Source organism: Apiospora phragmitis (assembly GCF_038363925.1).
Source record: "Apiospora phragmitis strain CBS 135458 chromosome Unknown utg000005l:1.0-4161743.0:1.0-4166827.0, whole genome shotgun sequence".
NCBI lineage: Eukaryota > Fungi > Ascomycota > Sordariomycetes > Amphisphaeriales > Apiosporaceae > Apiospora > Apiospora phragmitis.
In genome coordinates, this window is record NW_027117403.1 from 2,749,805 (window position 1) to 2,773,739 (window position 23,935).

Below are 23,935 nucleotides of genomic sequence, written 5' to 3' on the forward strand. Positions count from 1 at the left end.
CCATAATGATGTCGGCGATCAAGCTAAGTTCAATTATCAGAAAGCGCCATGTAAAAGGTAGCTCGAACACAAGAGAGGACTGGGATAATGGTGATGGTGTAATTCGTATACTGAAGGGGTGTCTGTTGTGGTAAAGGAGCTGTCGCTATAGAGGTCAGGGGTCAGAGTACACTAGCAACGGTTCCCTGCTTACTTAGTAATAGTCTCCTTTCTCTACATATATCCCTGAGAGAGAATACTCCTTTGTGTCAGGATTCTCTTCTTCTGTTAGGTAGCACTTTATTACCTGCTAATACTTGCTCAACACAATATTTATACATGCCCCTAAGAGCTCTCTGTGATGACACAGGAATCAAGTGTCCCTTCGGGGTCAAGAAAAAGATATCCGAGGATAGCTTTGCCATTGGCCGAGTCTATCATGGACCATACTGGTGTCGGGGATGGGGCAAGAGCCGAATTGTCCGCGGAACCATCGATACTCGACTAGTTGGCGAAAATTGCCAAGATGACAAGCATACCGGAACTGAAGCGAACGACTATAGGCCACTTCAGCGCCTTGGAAATATTCCTGCCGGGAGAGGGGATTCCCTTGGCCAGGTGCATAGCTACGTCGAGACAAGAAATAAAGAATTGGGGCCATCGAAGTCAATGAGAAAGGCAACGCCGTCGTTCCTTCTGGACTCGTCGCCGAAAGTACGGAGGCGCGCAAGGCCGCCATGGTAAAGAGGGTAGCGGCGATCGCCATGATGGTCGTGGTCAAACCCCGTTCACAGCTTCTACACAAGCCTGAGTCCAGGAACTTAACGAGTTAAGTGATGCTTAGCAGCTGTAGACCATTATCTTCGGAAAGGGTATTCACGCCGAGTTGGATGCAATGCCCAGGAGACGATTCATCCACTTAAGTTGCCGAGTCCGGCAATGGGTCCAAATCAATATCATTCTTCCGCGTGCGCAAACATTTGTTATAGCTGGTGTGAAGGCAGCATCACGCCAAAAGGATTATGCTATTGACGGTGAGAACGTCGAGACGACATCATGCAATGAGGTAGATGTTGAAAATTATGAAGACACTATGCATAGATTTGATCTTGAGATGAGATGGAATATCCTCCAACCTGGGTTAGCGTGTTAGATTATGCCCTACTGCTGCTGGCTATGGCTTCTACTCTTTATTAGATGGAGATGGATATAAAATGTCCACGGATGATTAGGACTCAGTATTGATATTGATATTGATATTGCGCGGTTGAGCCAAAAGTGGACATATATCATAGCTTTATTGAGTTTTAACCAGGCACTGACTTGCCAACATTATTATGTGCGATGCAACAGGTGAGGCTCGATATGTACAGACCAAGGGCCGGCTGTGGTTGCATTCATGCGCTGGACACCAGAAAATTCTGAGCCTCTCAAACTTTTGCGGTATCTCCGTTGATACTACGCTGTGTCCAGGACCTCAAAGGTGAAAAGGGGACATTTTCCCAGCCTCTCGGACAGTCTATCAGGGAACGCCCAAATTCTAGCTGTATGGCCAACGAGGTACGCTTCTCTAGGTTGCCCAGTGGTGTTGCTTTTCTGATATCGGTGGTCATCATCAACGCGCGGATTTCCCCCTTCAAACTGCAGAGTTGTACTAACGATCGGGGGACATCATTATTCGATGCTTTCACGTTCGGCCGCGAAGTCTCGGCTGGAGCGTCGAACTGCTGTTTAAAAACTACGCGGGAGGCGTCCACGTTTGGTGTGTTGGATGACCCATCCCTAATGTATATTGCAGCCAACCTGACATGAACCGTGGGAGAGCAGCTTCGTTTCAGTGCCATATTGAAGCTGTGATCAACAACCGGCACTTATGTAAGCCAGACTCAGGAACTGGATGTTCCGTTCGGCCCTTCCGGCAACTTGTTACTTGGTACAGTAAAGTTGTGTCTGTAAAGCATCAAATCTACAACGGCCATCTAACGGTAGTAATACGGGGGAGTCGCGTTTGTGTAGATTGATATTTTCAAGACGACGCGGTGAGGTCCTTATATCCTTATAGCGTAAATTTCAAGGTTGTTTAGCGACAGAGTAGCCTGTAGTAAAACACACTGGGCAAAATCCTTTCTGTCTGTCTTCACGACAGAGAAGGATTGAATCGCGACATGCATACACACGAGGAGATCCTCGAGATATTGCCACCTTTATATCATTTACTCCGCTCTATTTACCGGAGATATCGCAGGATTCAAAACATTGTTTTCGAGAATCTCCCTGTACCCGGGCTAGGATCTTGTGGTAGAGACCCAAATCTCCTTGAAGCCCCTTCTTTTCAGCGGGCGGCCACTTTACGCGGGTTAAGCATGGGGCAGAGCACAGGCCCAGGAGAACGGATAACCCGTTTCATTGCAAATCAAACTGCGCCACTCTACGATCACGATGGATGGAGCACTAATACATAATCTCAGAACTAAGGATTGACGGAAGACTGGGCTCAGCTTAATGGTTTATGGTACATTGCGCGAGGTGTAGGCTGAGAGAAAGATAGACGCCAACACTTCGCGAGGTTGACTTATGACAGGCTTGTTCAATACGGGCTCGCAAATTCTCTACGTTAAGGGATCGTAGGATTAAGGTAGCAGTCTTTGTGAAGATTGTTTTTCATGTAACCATCACCGAGTATGAGCCATTTAACAGTTTTTGTTCATTATATGCTGCGATAGAAGCAGCCTACTTAGCCGCAGCCTCTTCTTCCTCATCAGGAACCTCTTCGCCATTTTCGATGGCCTTTTGCCGCCTCTTGGCGGCCTTTCTCTCTCTTCTTCTCCAGCAGCTGACTGAGCTTCTTTGCATTATTGAACACCCCACTCGTCCCCGAGCCGCAAGCTGCACAGCTGGGGTCCTTCCTATACCTCTGCAGGGCGCACGGCTCGCAGAAGTAGTGACCACACCTCGTCACCACGGGGCTCCGGTAGGGACCCTTGCAGATGATGCAGGCGAAGGGGATCTTCTCAAGCATGGCAGCCTCGGCCGTCTCGTCGTCGTCGTCGTCGCCCCCCTTGGAGGTGCGGTTGGCGCTGGCCATGACGGTGCCACCAAGGTTCTTCTTGCCCTTGGTGACATTCTCCCACTCGCGGTCCAGCTTCCAGCCCTGCGCGTAGTCCTCGCGCGCGTGCAGGTACTTGCAGTTGTCGCCGAAGCCACAGAAGCCCGTCTGCTTGTAGTCCTTGCAGACGTCCGGCGCGAAGTCGGTCGTGGTCACGGTGCGGATGTTCGTGGGCGCCTTGATTGGACCGACAGAGCGCTGCGGCGCGTTCGGGTTCTTCTGGATGAAGTTGTTGCTGTTGGCCAGGCCCTTGTAGGTGCCGTCGGGTTGCGCCGGGCCGTCGGGTGCATCTGTAGACGTTTTGTTCGGCATGGCCCGTGTCTTGCCTAGCAGGTTCTTGTCTTCGTCGTACCAGTTGCTGTGTTTGGTCGCGTCGTTGGTGCTGGTCATGGGGACGCTTCGATCGGCCTCGAAGAGGGTCGCCGACTCGTGCTGAGGCACTGAGACATTGTTCTTGGAGGAGGCTGTGACGATGGCGCTGTTCTTCTTACGCCGCTTAACTTGCTGGCCTGATTCATTTTCGGATGATGTGTAGTCTGAGTCGGAATCGCTGTTTTTCTCGGCTGGCGGAGGTGTTGCTGGGCGCTTTCTCATGGCGGCCTTGCCCTTTGCGCCTCGCTTCTTGAAGAGTGACACGGGGGCGATGGGGCCATCTTCCGGCGCAGAAGCGACCGAAGCGTTTGTATCGGTCATGGTAATCTCAGGGGAACTCCAGGATGATTAAATACAAAAGATATTAGGTATGGAGCATTATTGTTCAATAAACCGCCAAGGCTGTGGTTGCTAAATGACGAAAGATCCGAGTCCAGGTATTGATTGCCACAGCCCGTCCCAAAAGCTGCTGAGAAGCTCTTGTGGCTGAAGCTTACAGATCCAGCTTAGCGTAGCCTTGTGCCAGGGGGCCAATTAGATAACGATCAAGCATGCAGGTCAATCAACGGGTGTGGGACAGTGGGGGGAGTTGCCCAAAGGTTCGTCTCTCTTGGGGCGGAGTCCAATATAGCAGCAAAGCTTTCAATTCCCAGCGTCACGAATGATGTGGCAAACGAACAGTCCCTCCCGGGTGGTATGAACGGTTCCCAGGCTAGCTAGCTCATCAGCGGCTGCCGAAGGTTGGACAGAACAGAACCAAACAAAGAAACTCCTCAGCTGCTTGCCAGAGAGAAAAAGAACCGCTTCATTCACGAGAGACCCCACCATTAGCGTCATGTAGGTCCCCAGCTCTAAAATTGGCGTCCTGCACCATATTCATGCGCGTGTCAAAGAAATGCCAGCATCAACCAATCGGTTGACGCGTCGCGGCCTGTTTTGCAGCTCTGAATGTCAATAACTCGTAAATCAGGCCAAAGAGAGTTGACTGTAGCGATGGGCAACAATGGGTTCTCGAAGATCATTCGCAGCCGTTCGGGCTTGCTTTTCCACATTGTGACAAAACCGACCCGGTTCTGCTGCCGGGCGTGCATGTGCATGCATTTGTTGTCGCTGTGAATGTCCCATCTCCTGTCTGGGTAAGCTCTCTGGATGCAGGCGGAACTCCAGCCACCAGGGCTATCATATGTAACAGTCATACAACGCAGTGGGTGAATAAATGCCTAATGTTACCTACCAACGGCAATCTATCCCCGCTGCCATCTATGGCCGGTATGTACATAGATATATCTAATTATCCATGCCCGGACAGTGAATAGCATTGATGGGTAAACAATAATATCATCTCGAGCCTCAAGCCTTGGATTGACGTTCGCTAGTGCAGCCTTGAGACTGTTGTTGACTAGAAAAGTCGAGAGCTCCGCATGGAAGCATCTTCGAACGTCTTAGCAAAAACGGTCGGGCATGAAGGAGATGATCTATTAAAATAGGATACAGAGTAGTTCATGGTGCTCGTAAACCTGTGACGATGACATGGCACGTCGGATCTCCCGTATTAGGCGCATTTCCAATCTCACCGCATCCTGGACCCCCTAGACTCCCTAGACTCGCAGTAGTTCTGCCGGCGTGCTGCTGGCTCGAGCTGGTGCCAGGCACATCCCGCTTGTGCTGGCATGGACCCTTGACCCCTGGCTTGCGTACCACAAACTGGTCCCACGATGCCTGCCCCAGCTCTGACCTGGACGCCCGATTGGGAAATTCGTCCACAATATCCCATCTCAATGGGGGCACCAATTGCCATTTTCTTCATCAATCTCTGGTGGTGCTGCGCTGCGCTCATTCCCTCTCTCCCTCTCTCCCATCGTCGACCTTCTCTTTTTGGTCTGTCTGTTGGCTGCTAACCCTCTAGCATCTCCATTCCTCTCCCTTCTTCTTCTCTCCCTCACTCCCTTAGTACCTCCTTTCTATAGGGTTGTTCCCATCGCGAGACATCTCTTGATAACAAAGGCATTAAGTCTGGGGTGTCTAGAGTTGTCACTCTCCTGGTCTCCCGAGCCTCCCTTCCTGTCCCTTCCTCTTTCTATTGTTTACTTGCACATGGGAATCTGTACCAGAGACGCGTTCTCCTATCACCACCCCTCCACTCGTTTGACTCACCACATCGACTAATTGTTTACTTATTTCTTTACTATTGTGCATTTGTTTTCTCTCTCTCTCACCCTTATAGAAGATAAACTCCCCCCTACGAACGAGGATATTCTTGCGACGGACTAATTCGACGATTTTCACGTTCCATTCGACCTTTTTTTTTCTCGCCTTAAAAAGTAATTATTTTACTATCCCTGTTACCCGGCAGTTTGGAGCATTTCGATTCGACGGCAGCTACCACGTACCATTCGACTTTCCCTTTGCTGATCCAGCCTGCGACCGCTTCAGCAACTTGTTTGGGATTCTGTTCAGAGACTAAATTTTGCAAACAAACCAGGGCAGCTGAGCTTGCGACAAATAGCGAAATTCGGGTCGTTCATTTCTTTTTGATTGAATATCTGATCTGGTGCATGTAAGATATCCCCGGATCCCTGCATGGGCTCGTGTCTCCATCTTTCCTGCCGTGCAACCAATTGTGCGTGTTCTGGAGCGCCTCCAGTGATTGATGCAAGAAGGCCGACAGTCGCTGAACAGTAGAACGTACAGCTGTACCAAAAAACACTGGGACAACGACAAAATACGGATACCGACGAAGCGGAGGCAAATACCCAAAGGTCCTTCCACTTTTCTGCCGCTTTGATTGAAGCATTTGAGGCCCGTCAGAGCGCCACACGCCAAAAGCCCGAGCAAGCCAGCTAGATGAGTCCGAACCGACTCAAGCCATTTCCTGGGCGCGTCCTGTACCAAACCATACGCCTAGCCTGAAAGCATTCCGCCCATTTCGTGCAACTGAGACTAGAGCACTCTCGAGTCTCTTGTTGGCGCTATAAGGGGTTCTTTCTGTCGCCCATTCGCGCGACCTGTGCATTCTTGTTGAGAATACACACAAACAGAACCAACCGAGCTTCCTCAGGCCAGTTTGCTGCCCTGCGTTCCTGGCTGCAGACGGGTCTGCCGCACCTGCCGTTTTTGTACTTGCTTTCCTCGGCCCCGCGCCATATCCGACAATTACGAAGCACGAAGCTTTCGGGGGACGATTCAGAGCAACGGCCTCGGAACATCTCGGGTTACTTCAGCAGGCGAGAAACTACGGCCTGTATGTCGCACATCTAATTCAAGGGGAAAGTGCGCACCTAACGCAGTGCATTCCCTCTTGAATACGGCAACCACGAAAATCCGCCTATCATGGCCGCATGGTCAGCTGCGGGCGACGAGCCCCCCTCGTCGCCCATTCCTGGTTTCGCATTCCAGAATGACCCGTTTGACGAACCGATCCCGCCTCCGATGAGGGACAGCACGCGCCAGCGATTTGCAAACTTCGATTCCCAACTTCTCGCGCTTGGCCCCAATGCCTCTCCAGATCAAGCCAAACGGGCGTTAGAGGCACATCTCGCCGAGACGGACCGCCGCATGGAAGAAGCTGGAAGATTGGGCACTGCTCTTGTGGCCCAACGGAAAGAGCTCGAGGATAGACTACAAGAGGTTGTTGACCAGCAAGCCGCAGGCGGGCTGTCCGATGAGCTTAAGGAGAAGCTCGTCGAAATCGAGCGGGATTACAATGAAGTCGCCCGGGAGAGCGCGAGGGCCTTTTTGCCAAAGTCCCGAGTCCCAAGCAACGAGGCTGCTGAAGGATCACCATTTGTACCCGAGGGCAGGGGTGGCCGGGTAAGCGAACTGACTTCTCTAATCTCAGTGAACCACTGATCAAGACAATGTTCCGCTAACTGTTGTTGTGTTACAGCGTTCTGTCAGCCCTTCCAAGTTCGAAACCCAGGCAATCGGCTCTCCGACAAAATTGAGTGTACCGAACCGCAAACTTCGCAACCAGCCGGCCCAGCGTGTCCACGACATCGAGTTCGCGGCCGAGATCAGCACATCCTTGATCGCCCAAGTACGGAATCTTCAGGCCATTCTTGCTGAGAAGGAAGAGGAGCTTCGTGATATCAAAATCGAGAAGTCCAGGCTCGAGTATGACGCCGAAGGATTTCAGCAGCGGGTGAAGATTTTGGATGAGAGCGAGAGCCGTTACAAGGACGAGAACTGGAGCCTCGAGACCCAAGTCCATGAGCTCATGTCTGCACAGAAGGATGCTGCCGCTCGCGAGAAGAAGCTTCAGCAGACTGTCAACATACTTCAGTCTGAGAAGAACTCGGCGCAGCGAGAGCTAGATGAGGTCAAGTTGACTCACGCTAGGTTAACCGACGAATACGCAGCTTCCGTCAAGACTCATGATGTTGAGTTGGGCGCTGCGAAACGTAACCTTATAATGGCTGAGTCCGAGCGTTTTGCGCTGAATCGGAAGATCGAGGACTTAACTGGCCAAAACCAGGAACTCGCAAAGGCGATCTCATCACAGAGGAGCAGAATGAGTGATCGGCAAGAAGTCTTCGGCATGAACGAGGATGACTTCAAGACCGCTCATGGCGGTGATACTCCAGATGACTCACCTCCGCCGTCACCCATCAAGGGCACACCTCTTCGACACTCAATGCTCGAGTCCGAGACACTCAAAACTTCCCTTTCACATGCCCAGCGAACTATCCAGAGCTTAAGAACCAATGTCCACAGGGAGAAGACCGAGAAGCTCGAGCTGAGACGCATGCTCCAGGATGCTCGGGATGAGTTGGAGAAGACTCGACAGGAACCTATGCCAGAGAAGAGACGCCCGAGGAAGAGCGAGACCAGGGATTTCAAGAAGCCGCCACCGAGGCTGCTCGGCAACTTGCGACCCGTTCGTAGCGAGATCTATATCGACGAGGAGGACTGGGAAGACCAGACGGACGATGGCACCATCACGGGCAATCGATCATTCTCAAAGCAGCGGTCAAGCGTCCCACCGGTTGCTGAGAGCATCGAGACGGACGATTTCGAAACCGCCCATGAGACCAGCGACCAGGACCAAGCTTTCGATACTGCCAATGATCGTAGTGGCAACACCACGGACGATTTCCATACTGGTGCGGAGGATTTCTCCAGCTCCGACGATGACATGACAGAAACAGATAGTCCTTCCAAAAACACGCTCAGAGGCCGCCGCCAGCCGAGTCAGATGTTTGCCCACAACGGTTCTATAGACAGCACGGCATCGACCGACGACGAGTATAGCTTCGATGGGAGACGGACGCCCACTTCCCAGTTCCCGCCTCTTCAGCCCAGATTCCCTGTACGGGTTAATCGGGACGCTTACCGGCGATCCCGGCAGGGTAGCGAGGATCCCAGCTACCAGAGTCCCGCAAGCTATACTCATAGCAGCACTGCTACAACACCTCAACAGGGAGTTCAAAACCTGGCAGCTGAGCTTGGCGACTTTGATGGCAGTGACAATGAGTCAAACCGCTCTGCTACTCCTAACAGGAGCATCTACAACTCGAGACCAGGGTCGTGCAGGACCGTGTCTCCACCACCTCCTGTACCTCCGGTACCTGCCATGCCGCGTATGCTAATGGTCGAAAGTGGTATGATGACCGAGCCGGTGCCGGAGCTGTTTCCCATTACTCCGGCGACCGTAGTTGATCGACCTATGTCTATGAACACTGTCATTAGCCAGTTTGCGCTTTCAGAGTATAGTGAGATGGGTACTCAGTACTTGGACGACAGCCTTGCCAAGTTCCCTTCGCCTCCTACTTCAGCCAAGGATCTCGTTCTCTCCTTGGAAGAGGCCGAGAATCTCAAGCAGGAGCATGCTAGACATATCGAGAATCTGCATGCTGAGAATGCGACTGCCCACGCTACCGCTGTAGACTCTCTCAAGGCCAGCCATGCTGATGCGCTGAGTCGTGCCTTGGATGAAGCCAAGTCTCTGCATGCTCAAGAAGTGGACAATATGAAGCTTACCCACGCCGAACTTGCCAGCAAGTCTACAGAAGCATCCGCAGCTCATGCCGCTGAGCTTGAGGCGCTTCGAGCTGACCATGACGCAAAGATTGCTCAGATCGAGTCAGAACTCAAGGCTCAGCACTCTTCAGAGCTGGAGACCCTCAAGGCGAATCACGAGAAGGAACTGGCTTCTGCTAAGAAGCAAAGCGATACAGCCCACGGAGCCGAGCTTGCAGCTCTTGTCGCTGCTCACGCAGCACAGATTGAACTCGTTAAGAAGCAGCTCAGTGCAAGCCACGAAAAGGATCTCGAGTCACTCAAGGCAACATATGCGGAGCAGCTCGACTTGTCAAAGCAAGGAAGCGACGAGGCCCATGCCGAGGAACTCGAGAAGCTCAAGGCAGCTCATCTTGCACAAATCGACGAAGCAAACAACAAGCTTCGCGCGACTCACAGCCAAGAGCTTGAAGCTCTGAAGGGTGCCCATGCTACGCAGGTGGAAGAGTCTAAGGATGTTGCTCATTCTGCGCATGCCGCCGAGCTGGCTTCCCTCACAGCTGCACATGCTCTCCAGCTCAAGTGGGCTAAGACCGAAAGCGAGGACAGCCTAGCCAAGCAAATTGGATTGCTCAAAGCTTCGCATGAAGAACAACTTCGAACTTCCAAGGCCGAGGCCGATGCTTACCTCGCCCGTGAAATCGAGTCCCTTAAGGCCAACCATGCCGAACAGCTGCAGTCCACCAAGGCCGACGGAGAGACGACATTGGCAAGAGAACTGGAGGCCATCCAGGCCAAACATGCTCAGCAATTGCAGTCAGCGCACGAAGAAAGCTCTGCACGTCTAGACCGGGAACTGGAAGGTCTAAGAGCAGCGCATGCCAAGGAACTCGAAGAATCCAAGCAAGAAAGCCAGTCTGCCCAAGCAGCAGCCATTGCAGCCCTAGTGGCTTCTCATGCAAAGACACTCGAAGAAGCGAAGGCAAAGAGTGAGACTTCTCATCTGGCAGCCATCGACACCCTCAAAGCCGCACATTCCAAGGAGCTTGAGGACTTCAAGCTTGAGAGGGATACCGCACAAACCGCTGCCATCGCCGCTTTGACCGCCTCGCACGCCAAGGCAATTGCGTCAACGAAGGCAGATGCCGACGCAGAAATGGCGGAGCAGCTTGAGTCACTCAGGAAATCCCACTCCAAGGAACTTGCCTCACTCAAGGAGTCCCACTCCAACGATCTTGCAGCACTCCGAGCTGAGTATTCTGCGGCCAGTGCTCAAGAACTGGAGGGTTTCAAGGCTGCTCTGTCTAAGCAAATGGAATCGACCAGATCCGAAGGCGATGCCGCTCACTCACAGCAGCTCGAGGCGATCAACGCTGCGCACTCTGAGATTGTTGAGGCGCACAAGAGAGATAGTGCTGCGGCTGCTGCGGCCTTGGAATCTGCAAAGGCCAACCACGAGCGACAGTTGGAGTCTCTGAGAAGCGAGCACGCCGCTGCCAAATCGAAGGAACTTGGTGATCTTTCCGCCAAGCATGAGGTTCAACTTGCGGCTGCCACAGCCGCACTTTTGGCAACCAAGAGCAAGGAGATGGATGAGCTGCGCTCGACGCACAACGACCAACTTGCGAAACTCGACGAGGAACACAGCGCAACCATGGCCAAGTCGCTGCAGCAAGCTGCTTCGGAACATGCAGCCCAGTTGGAGTCGCTGCAGGCTGAAATGGCCGCCGTTAAGGCTAAGGAATTAGAAGCGTTAGCATCTGCTCATGGAAGACAAGTAGAAGCCATGCAAGCCGAGTACGCTGCTGCGAAGGCCATGGACTTTGAAGACATGACTTCAAGCCATGAGAAGCAAGTCCAGGCCTTGCGTATCGAATTCAACAGTGCGAAGGCAAGCGAGCTCGAGCAAATATCCAAGGCTCACGACGAGGCCATCAAGGCCCTCAGAGCTGAAGCTGCCGCGGCTAAGCTAGCAGCACTTGAGGAGCTCTCTGCTAGTCACGGGATCCATACTAAGTCGCTCGGTGCCGAAGCTGAAGCTCTGAAGGCCAAGGAACTTGACGAACTTTCGGCAATGCATGCTGCACAGTTGAAGTCTCGGCAGGCGGAACATGAAGCCGCCATCGCCAAGATGAAGGAAGATATGGCAGCAAGCCATGAATTGAAGCTGAAGGCGTTAGCCTCCGACACTGGTGCTTCGCAGACTAGAGAACTCGAGGCACTGCGTGCAGCCCACGACAAGGATCTGGCCGCTCTCCGGGACGAGCACGAAGCTTCGCGCGCCAAGGAGCTCGATGAGCTCAATATGCGTCACAGCGGCCTGCTAGAGTCTCTTCGCATGGAACATAAGGCAACGCTAGACCAAGCCCTTGCAAACCTTAAGAACACCCACGACAAAGATATCGATTCACTGAACGGCACCCATGCTACCACGACCGCTGCTGCACTTGAGGCACTGAAATCGAACCACTCGAAACAATTGGATGTTCTGAAGTCTGAGCACGAGGCAGATCTAGCTCGCCATCTGGACAGCATCCGTGAGGAGCACACAAGTCAACTTGAGGCCCAGAAGTCTGGAAGCCTGGCCGAGAAGGAGAAGCTCGTTGCCGCCCATGCTTTGGAGCTAGAAGCACTCCGAAAGTCACTTGCAGTGGTGCGACCATCACTTAAATACTCCACCGTCTCTGCAGTGTCTACCGAGCCTATTGAGCAGACCATTGAGGAGCCCGAGTCTCTTCGCAGCCCTAAGAGGGATGCATTCATCATCCCTCACGAGCGGGAACCGCAAACGCCTATGGGCAGAAGAGGCAAGGACAAGAGTGCCGTGCCGTTCATTGCCGAGGATGAGACCCGCCAATCACCTAGCTCTGTTATGGCAGGACCCGAGACACCTGAATCCCAGCGACCGTTCAAGGAGATGTCCACTAACACTGACGCACGTCCTTCGCGGAAGCCAAAGGTGACAACTGCGGACAACAGCTCCCAAACAGCTCTGACTTCGGAAGGCATCGAACATCTGATGAAGAAGCAACACCAGCGAACTACGTCTTCGGACTCGGTGTCCCACACGCCGTACGTCGCTACACCGGGATCCCCCATTCGTCATCAGCGACGCACCTCCCAGGATAGCAACCGTGGCGATTCCGGGCTCATCGCAGGAGCTGAACCCATTCCTGCGCGACGACCAGGAAGCTCAGCCAGCGCACAAAGCTCTGCGCAAGCAGTCCCGCCTTTGCCTGCTAATCATAGGGAGGCCATCGAAGCAGCACGCACAGGTTCCTCGAGTGGATCTGGCGCTAAGGGCGCCATGGGACCTCCCCTGGTTCCCGCCTCGGCCTACAAGAACGGTGCAAGACCTTGGACACCGCGTGAGAACCGACCCATGTCACCAGCATCCTTTGCCTCCCACTCTCAGCCACGCTTAGGTACACCGACACCTCGAGCAGGCCGGACGAACTCGGCACTAGGAAATGTCGACCTACACTCTCCGTCACGAGTACCGGGACGGAGTAGGCAATCGTCCCTTTCGTCGTTTACTTCGGAGATCGAGACGCGGTTCAACACACATGGCGGTACTATGGGTGTTGATATGAGCGATCTCGCCGGCACTGACCCTCGCATGATCCAAGCCATTACTCAGACAATGATTGGTGAATACCTCTGGAAATACACACGCAAGGCAGGCCGGGGCGACATGTCTGAGAACCGACACAGGCGGTACTTCTGGGTCCATCCCTATACGCGCACGCTGTATTGGAGCACTAGTGATCCCTCGGCAGCGGGCAAGACGGAATTGAGAGCCAAGAGTGTCCCGATCGAAGCTGTCCGGGTGGTCTCCGACGACAACCCCATGCCACCCGGGCTGCACCGCAAGAGTCTGGTGATCATCTCACCTGGGCGAACCATCAAGTTTACATGCACCACTGGTCAACGCCACGAGACATGGTTTAATGCCCTTTCTTACCTGTTGCTCCGAACCGGCGAAGATGGACAGGCCGATACAGAAGAGATTGCTGGGAACATTACCCAGGATGATGTCAATGAGTTCAACCCTTCCGTGGGCCAGAGGCCAGCCAATGGAAACCGGTCGCGGGCAGCCCCATCGTTATCGTCTTACAACTCGCGGACGACAAGGACGGAATCCCCAAACGTTGACATGATGGCCATCCCGACACTGACACCGACGCACGAGAAAAGTACAGCACGACCTGGCACTATTGGGAGGTTGAGCCGGTATGGCAGTGGACTCTTCAACAGCATGGGCCGCAAGAGTAGAACAGGTGTGGACAATGCCATCTATGAGGCCAGTGAGGTGAACGACAGCGCCGAGGAATTGCGCCAGATCATCGAGCAGCAGGATCGCGAGTCTGACAGGCTCGAGAATGTTCGCGCGTGTTGCGATGGTAAGTCTCCCAAAAATGATCCGCTTTTCAGGAGTTCAATGCTAACAACCTACCAGGAAAACACGATGTTGGGACCTTGTCGCACAGTTCCAAGAGGAACCGACACAGCTCTTCGAATCAACTGAACGCACCTACACATAACCATGCCCACCCCGGGCGGTCCTCAACACCCACTCCTTCGATACCTACTACCTTGAGGTCCCGGGCGTAACCCACTCGCTCTCTAGACCTGAGTCCAGCATGCCGCTGACGACAAACAAACATCCTTTACATGTTCGATAGCCTTTGGAAGTTAATACCATTCGAGCCCAACGACACATGGATCTCTTTTCGATTCAACTCAATCGCTATATCTACACTTTGAACAAACCCCCATTTGAGTTATGAAGACCGCTTATGGACTCTGACGACGTCGACGACTTTTCTTGTTGTACACTTTTTTTCTGTCACTGATTTCATCGCCTTTTCTTTTTACTTGTGTGCTTTTCGATTCGATTGATTGATCGACGTCGCCCTGCAACTTAATCTCTATACCCTTGTATGCGTACAAGCTCGAATGCTCGCATTTGCGTTATTGACACTTGCGGAGTTGAGATGGCGTTCCAACTTTGACTTGACATTCGGCCCCTTCTTGTGTTTTGCTGCTGCTTTTCGGAGCCGGCGTGAGTGAGGCGGTCTGGGTCGGCGGGGGGAAGAGGAACGGTTCAAGCATGTAACGCGGCATCCCGTCAACCCATCATCATCATCATCATCATCATCATATATCAGCGTTTTTTTTCTGCTTTGATGACACGAAAAAAAGTAGTAGTTACAGAAGCACGGCAGCGGTTGAATTGAGATCTTCTCTTATAAACGTTCGCTTTGATTGACCAATATGTGCCTTGAATCAACTGGCTCTGTATCGCCCCCTCGTTTGGACCAGGGGGTATGCTTACTTGCTTGCAGGAGAGAGTAAGATTGTCTTTCAACCGGGCGGGACTTTTCATCCGCCACGTACCATACTTACATAAACCTCTTGCTTGTCTGCCTACTCGTTTTGATGTAAGCCAGCAAATATTGCGAATAAACCAATTGATCAACTGACCTTTGGCTCCGCGGCTTGATGTGAACTTGGGATGGCCTCTTTCTCTCTCAACTGGTTCCTCCACCGAAGTAATACCATGTCGCATACGGGAGTATTGGGCAGATAACTGCTGCAAGGGGGTGGCAGTGAGAGGTTATGAGATGATATGAGCTCAGGGCTAAAATGAATAACCGTGCTATTCGTTTCTGTTAATGTAAAACACATCAGGTCGTCTCAGTCTATCTCTCTATTCCTCTACCTTTGTCCTCAAACCGGCCTGTATTCGTCTGACGCAACACCAACACACACACACACACATTCGATTCCAAATGCACTTCTCCTTCACCTCAATCCGTGTCATGGCCATGGTCATGGCCTTCGGTGCCGCTATTGCTGCACCAACTGCAGGCCCGTAAGTATTTGCTTTTACTTACTCCTCTTTTACTTTGCTTTGTTTCCCTCCCTTTCCTTCCCCGTCTTCTTGTGCCCAAGAGCAGTATGTTCTTGATATTGTAACACGACTTTACGCGAGATACGTGCACTGACAACCTGTTATCATCAAAATTAGACATCTCCTCTTCCCTTCCCGGTCCGAATGCGAACGGGCTTTGCCGGTCGCGCTGGCCCTGCCACCGCGGTACCGAGGTGCCACGAGAATACCAAGCAGGTGTTGCTGTAGAGACCACAGAATGGGTCTGTTGGTAATCGGGCAACTTCGATGCGGTTGGTAACTTGGGTGGTGGTGGTGGTGATGGTATAGGTGGCCATGATCAAGGAGTGGCGAAAGAGTAGGTATCCCACGGCCGCGGCTAGTACATAGATCTATAACAGTGCCAAGGATACAATGGCTCTTATACAGAGAGATATGTCACCCGATAATACTTTTAAAACGGCATTTCCTGTGCCAAATGTTTGTACAGACTGGATTGGAGAGTTGTTGGTACGCCAGGCGCCATTTGGGTTTCCCCCGGCTGGGTTCATCGTCAGGTCGGTTATAATCTTTGCTTTGACCGGTTGAACCCATAAGCACCGAGAAGTAAGTATGCCAAAATTGGATATTTCAACGTAATTTTTACAGTTCGTTCAATCGAAGGTTTGATATCAGCATACATTTCACCGAGAATGTTCATGGAGAATGCTCTCTCTTCCTCTTTTCGGTTGTTAGGAAAACACTTCTAAAAATACAAAAACCTGTCCCCTTTTACCAGCACACAAAAAACCACTTTCTACTCCTACCAGCTTCTTACTCGCCTGGTGTAAACTGCACACACCGAACGAATAGAGACAGTTCTTCAAACAACAATGCAGTTATTGATCATCTCTGGTGCCCTGGCTCTGGCCATCATGGTCTTGGGAGCGGCCGTTGCTGCCCCAACTAGCAATGGGACTGAAACTGGTCTTGACCAACCAGGGTATGTCTTTCCCCCCTCCCCTTTCTACTACCCTGCGCATCTCATAACCTCAATCACGCCCCTCTGCCCCCCCTGGTTCGAGACATGAAACAATGGATAGACCGGAGGTGCTGACGATTGGCTGTTACTCTCTGCGCTAATAGACAGGTATGTCGTCATTACTGGGTTTTCAATAACTGCATGAACTCTTGCAACTATGTCTGCGACCTTGACGGCCTGCGGTGGAAGTGCTGCCATAACGTCTAGTGGGGACCGTTTCCCAGTAGATTTGGCAGTAGTGGTAACATTGGGCCGAATCCATGGCATCGCTTGCCCCCCGCTGGAGGAGTGGTTCTCGGACCGTCGCGATGTCATAATAGCCTAAGCCGTCCAGACGAAAGGAGCTATAGACAACCATTTGCCGCAGGTATTGATGTGCTATGTGTTCCCATGGGCTCTGCCAAGAACCCATGGCAATTGATGGGCTGCCATGGGTAACTCACGAAAGGGAGGAGTACCAAGCGGGACCCGTGGGCAAACTCAGTCTACACATGACGATTTTTTTATTCTAGTTCAACAATAAGAAAAAAAAGGAAAGAAAGAAAGGTTAGTTGCCCGCGGGTTACCCGTGCTTTTCTTTCTTTTACCCATGTGTGGCCTGGGTCGCCTTGGGTCTATGGGTAGGTACCTATAGCACAATCATAGCCGCAGGAATGAGATATATCCAAATGATTACGAGTATGTGAACTGGTTCTGGTATATATAGTAAACTGTACATCTCGAACATGGAAGCAGACAATATCTAGTACCCAAGAAATTCTGTTCTTTTCACCCCTCTTACTCAGACAGGCTTCAAGCCAAAGCCATGCAACATCTCACAGCTCATCCCTGACACTGCTGCTGCTGCTCTCGGGCACCGCCTCAGCCAGTTTCAAGCTCTCCACCCGGATTGTGAACTGCATTTCGCGCTCCTTCTTTGCCCGGTTCGGCGACGTGTGCTCCGTAACCCAGCCCACGACGGCGCCGTCCACTACCTCGGGGGTGTATTTAGACAAATCGCGCAGGGTGTCTAAACGGTTTTGCCTCGTTAGTGATTTGTTTTTGGTCACTTTCTTTTTTCGATCTCGACTGGAAGGGGTAAAAATTACTTACGTTCGCAATCACTGCCTTCCACTACCCAAAGCGGCAGCGTTTCGTAGATTGCGCCGGGCGCAAAGATGACGACCTTGTGATCCTTGGGCGCGCGCGCCTTGCGATAGACGGCGAAAAGGCCCTTGCCTGAGCGGTCCTCCTTCTCCTTGTCCGTCATTTTAGTCTTACCGCCTTTGCCGCTCTCCTCCTTCACCCCCTTCTTTTTCTTCGTTTTGGCCTGCTCGTCGATCCAGGCGCGCACCGCGGCGGGCACGTCGTCCCACTCCATGAGCACGACGTTGCGGTCGTAGCCGTGCGGGTCCACGCCGTCCCAGCTGCCCGGGTACTCGCGCCCCTGGGAGAAGGCCTTGAGCCGGTCGGCGTAGGGGCCCAGACCGAGCGGCGGCGCCTCGTTCAGGTCGTCCAGCAGGTACTGGTGCGCCTGGAAGGAGCGCGTGGCGCTGCACGACGGCTTCAGCAGCAGCATGTCAGAAGAAGCGGCAGCAGCAGCACCGGGCGAGAACGGGTCCTTCCAGCGGAAGTCCTTGGTCGCCGTCGCGGCGCCGGGACCGCCCGGTCGCTCGGGCTTGGGGTTCCCGAACCCGACGTTGATGCTCTCCTGCGCCGAGGCGGGGCTGCCCAGGAGGGACAGGGAGCAGAGGAGGAAGGCGGTGGCTAGTTTGCTGGCCATCGTGTTGGTGGTGGCGGGTGGTGCCGTTGGTCGTTGAATTTCACGATGATTGGCTGCTGCTCGTGGGTGGGCAGTCGTGAAATTTCTAAAAAGGAGACAACTGTGGGCAGAACTTGAAAACAGCAATCAAACAACGAGAAGAAATGAAACCCGAGAGCCCCATGATGACGGAAATTTGCTTCTTTTAGGCCACTGCCAGAATTGTTGTTGACCTGTCCTCATCGGAGTCACCTTCCGCATTTCCAGATTCGATGCTCGTCAAGGAGGCTCTCGATCGCCAAGTGGACCATGCGATGTGGAGAAGTTGGAGCCGTGATCTCCATGCTGCCACGTTTAGGGGGGCCAATTGCTGTGCGGGGAAATCTCCAATTCGACTTCTTTACAATTTCCTATCCTAACCTGCTACAGGACCCGGGGTCTTTTGGACGATAGGACCAGCCCAGGGCTCGGCGACCTGGGCCGTCATATGAACTACGCGACTTGCTGGTTCGACATTAACCCCAGCCACGTTCGTTACCGTCTCTCCTGTAGAATGTGTTGAGGCGGTGCACCCCATGTGGCTTGCTTCCAGGACCAATTGCTGGTTGGAATGAGACACGCCTCCATTTCCGGAAGGAAGCTCACCTGAAGATCTAAGCCCATTTGTACGGTACGTACCCCAATCAGGATATCATGGGAGCTTCCACGAGCATTATATCTTGATTGAGGAATGATGTTCCGGGAGGATTGAATCCAGCTCCTGCCGGTCTATCAGTACCTGGAGGCGAGCGATTGCAACACTTGGACGTGTCGAATGACATTATACCGCAAATATCATTGCACTATCGGTCAGCATCTTGGCCAGTCTTTTTTCAACAATATTGGCCAAATGATTGAAGAAGACGACTGTTTTGACCTCTTTATTCCCAAATTGCTTGTTCTATGGGGTATCTGCTACGCAAAGCAAGACAATGATGACCTGACCACGTGCGGAATCTTCACTGATGCTTGCTTCGGGTATGGATCCGCGAAGCCACACCTTTCTTATTTAATTGAATAAGGGGTTTTGACCAACCGGACCAACGTGTGGGGATGAGACAGTCTCGGATCCCGCTTGGTAGGACTCTGAGAGTTGTGAGACATGCAGATGCTCAGGGCAATCGCTCCCGGCCCTAGCAGTATGGAAATTTGGGATCAGCATCCACCACCACGAGGAAACGGGTCCGGCCGCTCTGATCTCGACCGTTTCTCGAATTTACAAATGGTTCCTGCCCGTGGATAAGACCCTCGAAGTCCTAGAGGTGCCAACATCCTCACCTGGAAAGCAAGTCTCCATTTCGTTGAGAACGGTTGGTTTCATTAAACGCTTTCCACATAAGAAGCGTCTGGAACCTGCATCCCTACGTATATATATGCCGCCCCGGAAGAACAGTAACAAGTGCTATCTTGGCTACCTCTTGGCTCCTCCCCACATTACTTGGCAGTCTATATTCACATGATGGGTGCGCTGGAGGTGTTCTTCCCGGCGGCGTTGCTGCCCTCGTGGGTAACCTTTCTGCTGGTCCCAGCTGCAACATACTTGGCCGTGATATTCTACAGATTGACACTACATCCGCTGGCGAGATTTCCAGGTCCCAAGATTGCAGCATGCACAGGACTCTATGAAGCTTATTACCAATGTTTCAAGGAGGGCGGAGGCCGATACTGGGTCGAGGTTGAAAAGATGCACCGAAAATACGGTAAGAACCAGTCAATGAGCCTCACTAAAGAATGTTAGTCGTCTTACCTGAGTTATTACCTTTAGGCCTCATCGTCCGCATCAACCCCCGCGAGGTTCACATCTCAGATTCGCAATGGAACGATGTGTACAAGTACTCCTCCAAGGCGTCGAAGCCCAAGTGGTTTTACTTCCGCTTCTTCGGCAAGTTCCCCAGCACCAACGTGGCCGAGTCGCACGAGTTGCACCAACTACGGCGGGGGCCTCTGAACACCTACTTTGCCTCCTCCAACATCCAGAAGTACATCCCCATGGTGACGTCGCTGATCGACAAACTCGTCGAGCGCGTGCATGCTCTCGAGGGCCGCACCGTCAGTCTGAGCGACGCGTACCGCTGCCTCGCCACCGACGTCGCCACTGGCTTTGCCTTCGGAAAGCCCTTTGGCAACTTGGAGGAGCCCACCTTTGACCACGACTTCAACCTGAGCGTCCGCACCGTCGTCAAGGCCAGCACCTTCAGTCGTCATGCCTATGGCCTGCTGCTGCCCGTCCTGCACAGCATGCCCGATTGCTTTGCCCGGAAGATGAACCCGGCCTTCGGCAGAGTTAAGTGGTTGATGGAGGTAAGATCAAACTGACACTTGGCGCCCCTCAATGAATAAACGACAATTTTATAGGACCTAACACCATGCAAACAGACAATGCAATCTTGCGTACGACGATCCATGGACAAGCCCGAAGCCGTACCGGGCACGAACCCCGACGTGGTGCAGACCCTGCTGGCGTCGAACCTGCCCGCGCACGAGAAGACCTTCCCGCGCCTGTTCTCGGAGACGCGCAGCGTCATCATGGCGGGGACCGAGACGACGGGCAGCCTGCTGGTCGCCATCACCGCCTACGTCCTCAACCACCCGGACAAGATGGAGAAGCTGCGCGCGGAGCTCGGCGAGGCCGAGCGGGCCAAGGCGGCGCCGCGCTGCAGTACTCGGACATCCGCGAGCTGCCCTACATCACGGGCGTCGTCAACGAGGGACTGCGCCTGGCCAACCCCACGCCGACGCGCTTGCCCCGGGTGTGCCCGGACCAGGATCTGACGTATGGCAAATATGTCATGCCTAGAGGCGTGAGTTTAATTTTTCTTTTGAACTTATTCTTTTCTTTCACAACGAGTGAAACAGCCTGAGAACTGTGCGAAAGCACATCACACTGTACCATACTTGCTTCGCTTCTTGCCGTGGCCTTTAAAAAATCCTTTATACAGCCCGAAACTAATTTCTTCCTCGTTACTAGACGACCATCTCGACCTGCGTGCAGGACGTGCACAACGACCCGGCCATCTTCGACAGTCCGGCCGAGTTCCGGCCGGAGCGGTGGGCGGACCCTAAGGAGCGGCGGCGGCTGAACCGGTACCTGCTGCCGTGGGGCCGGGATGCGGCTGTGCCTGGGCATGGAGCTGGCGACCATCGACACGTACATGACGGTGGCGCGGCTGTTCAGCCCGAGCTGCCCGTTCCGGATGCGCATGCACGGCACGCGCGACGAGGACTGGCAGATCTTCCACGAGTTCTTCTCCGGGTTTCCCAAGGGCAAGGGGCTCGAGGTCATGGTCGTGCCGGCGGGCGGTGATAGCGGCAGGGTGAACTGAGATGCGGTAGTGTGGGCAGGGGAATGGGGGTGGGTGAGGATAGATGGGTTGGAAGTAACTAAGTCGGTTAGGTCGGATGGGGTTGACGAATATGGCCGCAGGGCATGATGTCAGTGTATCCGTCCGTTGGTTGAGTCTTGAATTCGAATCAGTATCACGCAGGTTCGTTTTTAGGGAGATTAGGGTGTTGCCCTTGGTCACAGTGAGATGGGCATACTGTAGAAGTAAAGATATATCTCCATCCGAACCTGACTATACTATATCTAAAGTGATACAACACCATAATTCAATGTTCTCTAACCGCTCACTCATACATTATGAACCCAATATAGAATAAGATCTGGAACGAGTTTGTGGCGAACCAGACCATTTCTGGTTCCGTTGCTCGCAGACCGAGCCTACTCTACTACCCCCTATTAACTAAACGCACGAGACCGGAGAAAAGCCTTTGAGCTATCGGAACTTTCCAAATCTATATACATTATACTTAATGATTGGTCATTCCCAGGCCTCTCAGATGGTGGTGACATCTAGGAGGGGCCAGGTAACGTGTCCTCAAGGTCCAAAAGTGCGAAACGTGAAGAAATACGGGCGAGCCTCAATCTTGCAGTCCATATCGTAAATCCTGGTGCCTACCTATACCCAGGAGTCAACACGTTTGTTACCATAATTTCTGCCTTGGACCAGGATGGCAAGGGGATCTGTTCCTCGCTACTAGCGCAACTAACGGCGTGGTTTCTAGCGAATTATGATTAGATGACACCATCATTGCGAATGCTCGGACGTACGATCTGGGGTGACCTATGGCGAATGCCTTCATCTATGCCCTGTGCACCAAGCTAATCGCTCTGTGAGGCCAAAACTGGTTAAATGCCCCGGCAAACGTTAACAGGGCGCAACGGAAAGTTCATGCATGACCATCGACTTGCAGAAAGTGTAAAAACCAGGTGGCACAAGTTTATGATTGATAGGCTGAACTGGGCGCTTCGCGCTTGACGTAATCACGGCGGCGAATATTCTGGAATCAAGCTAAACTTGCACTTTCTACCTCTTCGGTCTGATCAAGTGAATCGACTCCCTACTTTAAAGCAACAACACTTCCCCATTACCATGGAATTCCACTTTCCTCCGACTATCCCTTCCAAAGTGACAGATTTTCCCCCTTCATTTTCTAAACGCCAATTGTGTTCGCAATTTCAGTAATTCAAAATCAGTAATTCAAAACCCATTCACCTCTCAAAGCCCGACTAGGAACGCCGCTAGAAGAAGGACTGAAGCAAGCCGGAAAATAGAAACCGAAGATAGTGAGGATGCTGGCCAAGCCCTTGTTCCTTCGCTTGGAACGCTAGCGCCCGGTGTCTGGGATGGATTTGCTATAAAAATGAAAACATGGCAAAAGCGTCAGTTCGACAACAATCTCGACAGAAGAGCGCGAATTGAACCCGACTCACCAGAGCTCGGCTCGTCATCATGACCATAGATCCCGTGGCTGATGCCGATGCTACAGTACGCCTCGAAGACGTCCAGGGCAGACTCAACCACGGGGTCAGAAGACGAACTTGAACCCGAAGCTTCTGCCCTGACCGCTGTGGCCGCCGCTGTTGTAATTAGGCCCGGTTCAACGAGACGCGCCGTCTGTGCAGAAGCATCTTTGCTGCAGCTGTTCGCGATGTCGGTCGATATGTCCCATCGCGCCTTGCGGTAGCTGTCGGTACAGAAGCACGCGTAGGATGTCAGGCGCCCGCCGTCGCCGCAGCCCTTGGACATGTCACGCACGATGGTGCTGATGGGCGTCACGGCGCAGGGGGGCAGCTGCGCGTAGCCCGGCGCGTCGTTGAGGTAGACGCGCGTCTTGTGGTCCCAGTTGGACGGCGTAGACCAGGGGAACGACGAAGACGAGGTTGCAAAGGGACCGACAGTGGGAGTTGGTATGGCCGCTCCGGTGGCCTCGACAACGCCACTGCGGGGGGTTATGGTTGGTAGTGAGGACATAATGAAGAGGGATGGAATCGTGGTAAGTTCAATTCGAACGTCTGTGGCTCGACGCTCCCATTGCTTCTCTCTTATGTCTCCGGAGACCGACCGAAGGAGGCCTGCCGATTAAAACGCTACGTCGCGCTGGCAGTGGTGATGCTGGCATGAGTGCACGTTGCAAAGGTCCGAAGCAGCGACGACTACCCAAAACTTATCCAAGTTTCGAACATCTGCAACGTCCTTGGTCGCGTCGCGCCATGCTGCCTAAAGCAGCGGGATGGGCCGTGCTGCTGACATATTTCACCCTTCAAGTAAGCAAGTAAGCATGTTACTCGCTCCAATATTAATCAGTCCCTTGTTAGGTTCTGATTGCTTTCCAGAAGGCGCAGCCCGATTCATACCCGGCACGTTTGTCAAAGTTGCGCAGTGCCGCTCCAATCATGGACATGAACGAGCCAGCCTCGCCGATTCATCAGGCCATAATGCTTTGATGGTTGGACCGTCTTGAACTCCCGTAAACAGGAAC

The 23,935-nt window shown here is 52.9% G+C and overlaps 5 protein-coding genes across 5 annotated transcripts; 2 read left to right on the top strand and 3 right to left on the bottom strand.

The window, feature by feature from the left end:
• Window positions 1-2,737: 2,737 nt before the first annotated feature.
• On the bottom strand, window positions 2,738-3,778 carry PG994_004839 (autophagy-like protein 3; the record flags this gene model as incomplete). Its single annotated transcript, XM_066856248.1, has 1 exon — window positions 2,738-3,778. The coding sequence occupies one exon, from the start codon at window positions 3,776-3,778 to the stop codon at window positions 2,738-2,740; it is 1,041 nt and encodes a 346-aa protein (XP_066718415.1).
• Window positions 3,779-6,787: 3,009 nt separating this feature from the next.
• Window positions 6,788-14,029, top strand: PG994_004840 (uncharacterized protein; the record flags this gene model as incomplete). Its single annotated transcript, XM_066856249.1, has 3 exons — window positions 6,788-7,267; window positions 7,344-13,818; window positions 13,875-14,029. 3 exons carry the CDS (start codon window positions 6,788-6,790, stop codon window positions 14,027-14,029), a joined length of 7,110 nt encoding a protein of 2,369 aa, XP_066718416.1.
• Window positions 14,030-17,147: 3,118 nt separating this feature from the next.
• On the bottom strand, window positions 17,148-18,094 carry PG994_004841 (uncharacterized protein; the record flags this gene model as incomplete). Its single annotated transcript, XM_066856250.1, has 2 exons — window positions 17,148-17,341; window positions 17,425-18,094. The coding sequence occupies 2 exons, from the start codon at window positions 18,092-18,094 to the stop codon at window positions 17,148-17,150; spliced, it is 864 nt and encodes a 287-aa protein (XP_066718417.1).
• Window positions 18,095-19,571: 1,477 nt separating this feature from the next.
• On the top strand, window positions 19,572-21,435 carry PG994_004842 (uncharacterized protein; the record flags this gene model as incomplete). Its single annotated transcript, XM_066856251.1, has 6 exons — window positions 19,572-19,812; window positions 19,878-20,413; window positions 20,489-20,740; window positions 20,773-20,913; window positions 21,081-21,221; window positions 21,244-21,435. 6 exons carry the CDS (start codon window positions 19,572-19,574, stop codon window positions 21,433-21,435), a joined length of 1,503 nt encoding a protein of 500 aa, XP_066718418.1.
• A 1,401-nt stretch (window positions 21,436-22,836) lies between these two features.
• On the bottom strand, window positions 22,837-23,427 carry PG994_004843 (uncharacterized protein; the record flags this gene model as incomplete). Its single annotated transcript, XM_066856252.1, has 1 exon — window positions 22,837-23,427. One exon carries the CDS (start codon window positions 23,425-23,427, stop codon window positions 22,837-22,839), a length of 591 nt encoding a protein of 196 aa, XP_066718419.1.
• Between the last annotated feature and the right edge of the window lie 508 nt (window positions 23,428-23,935).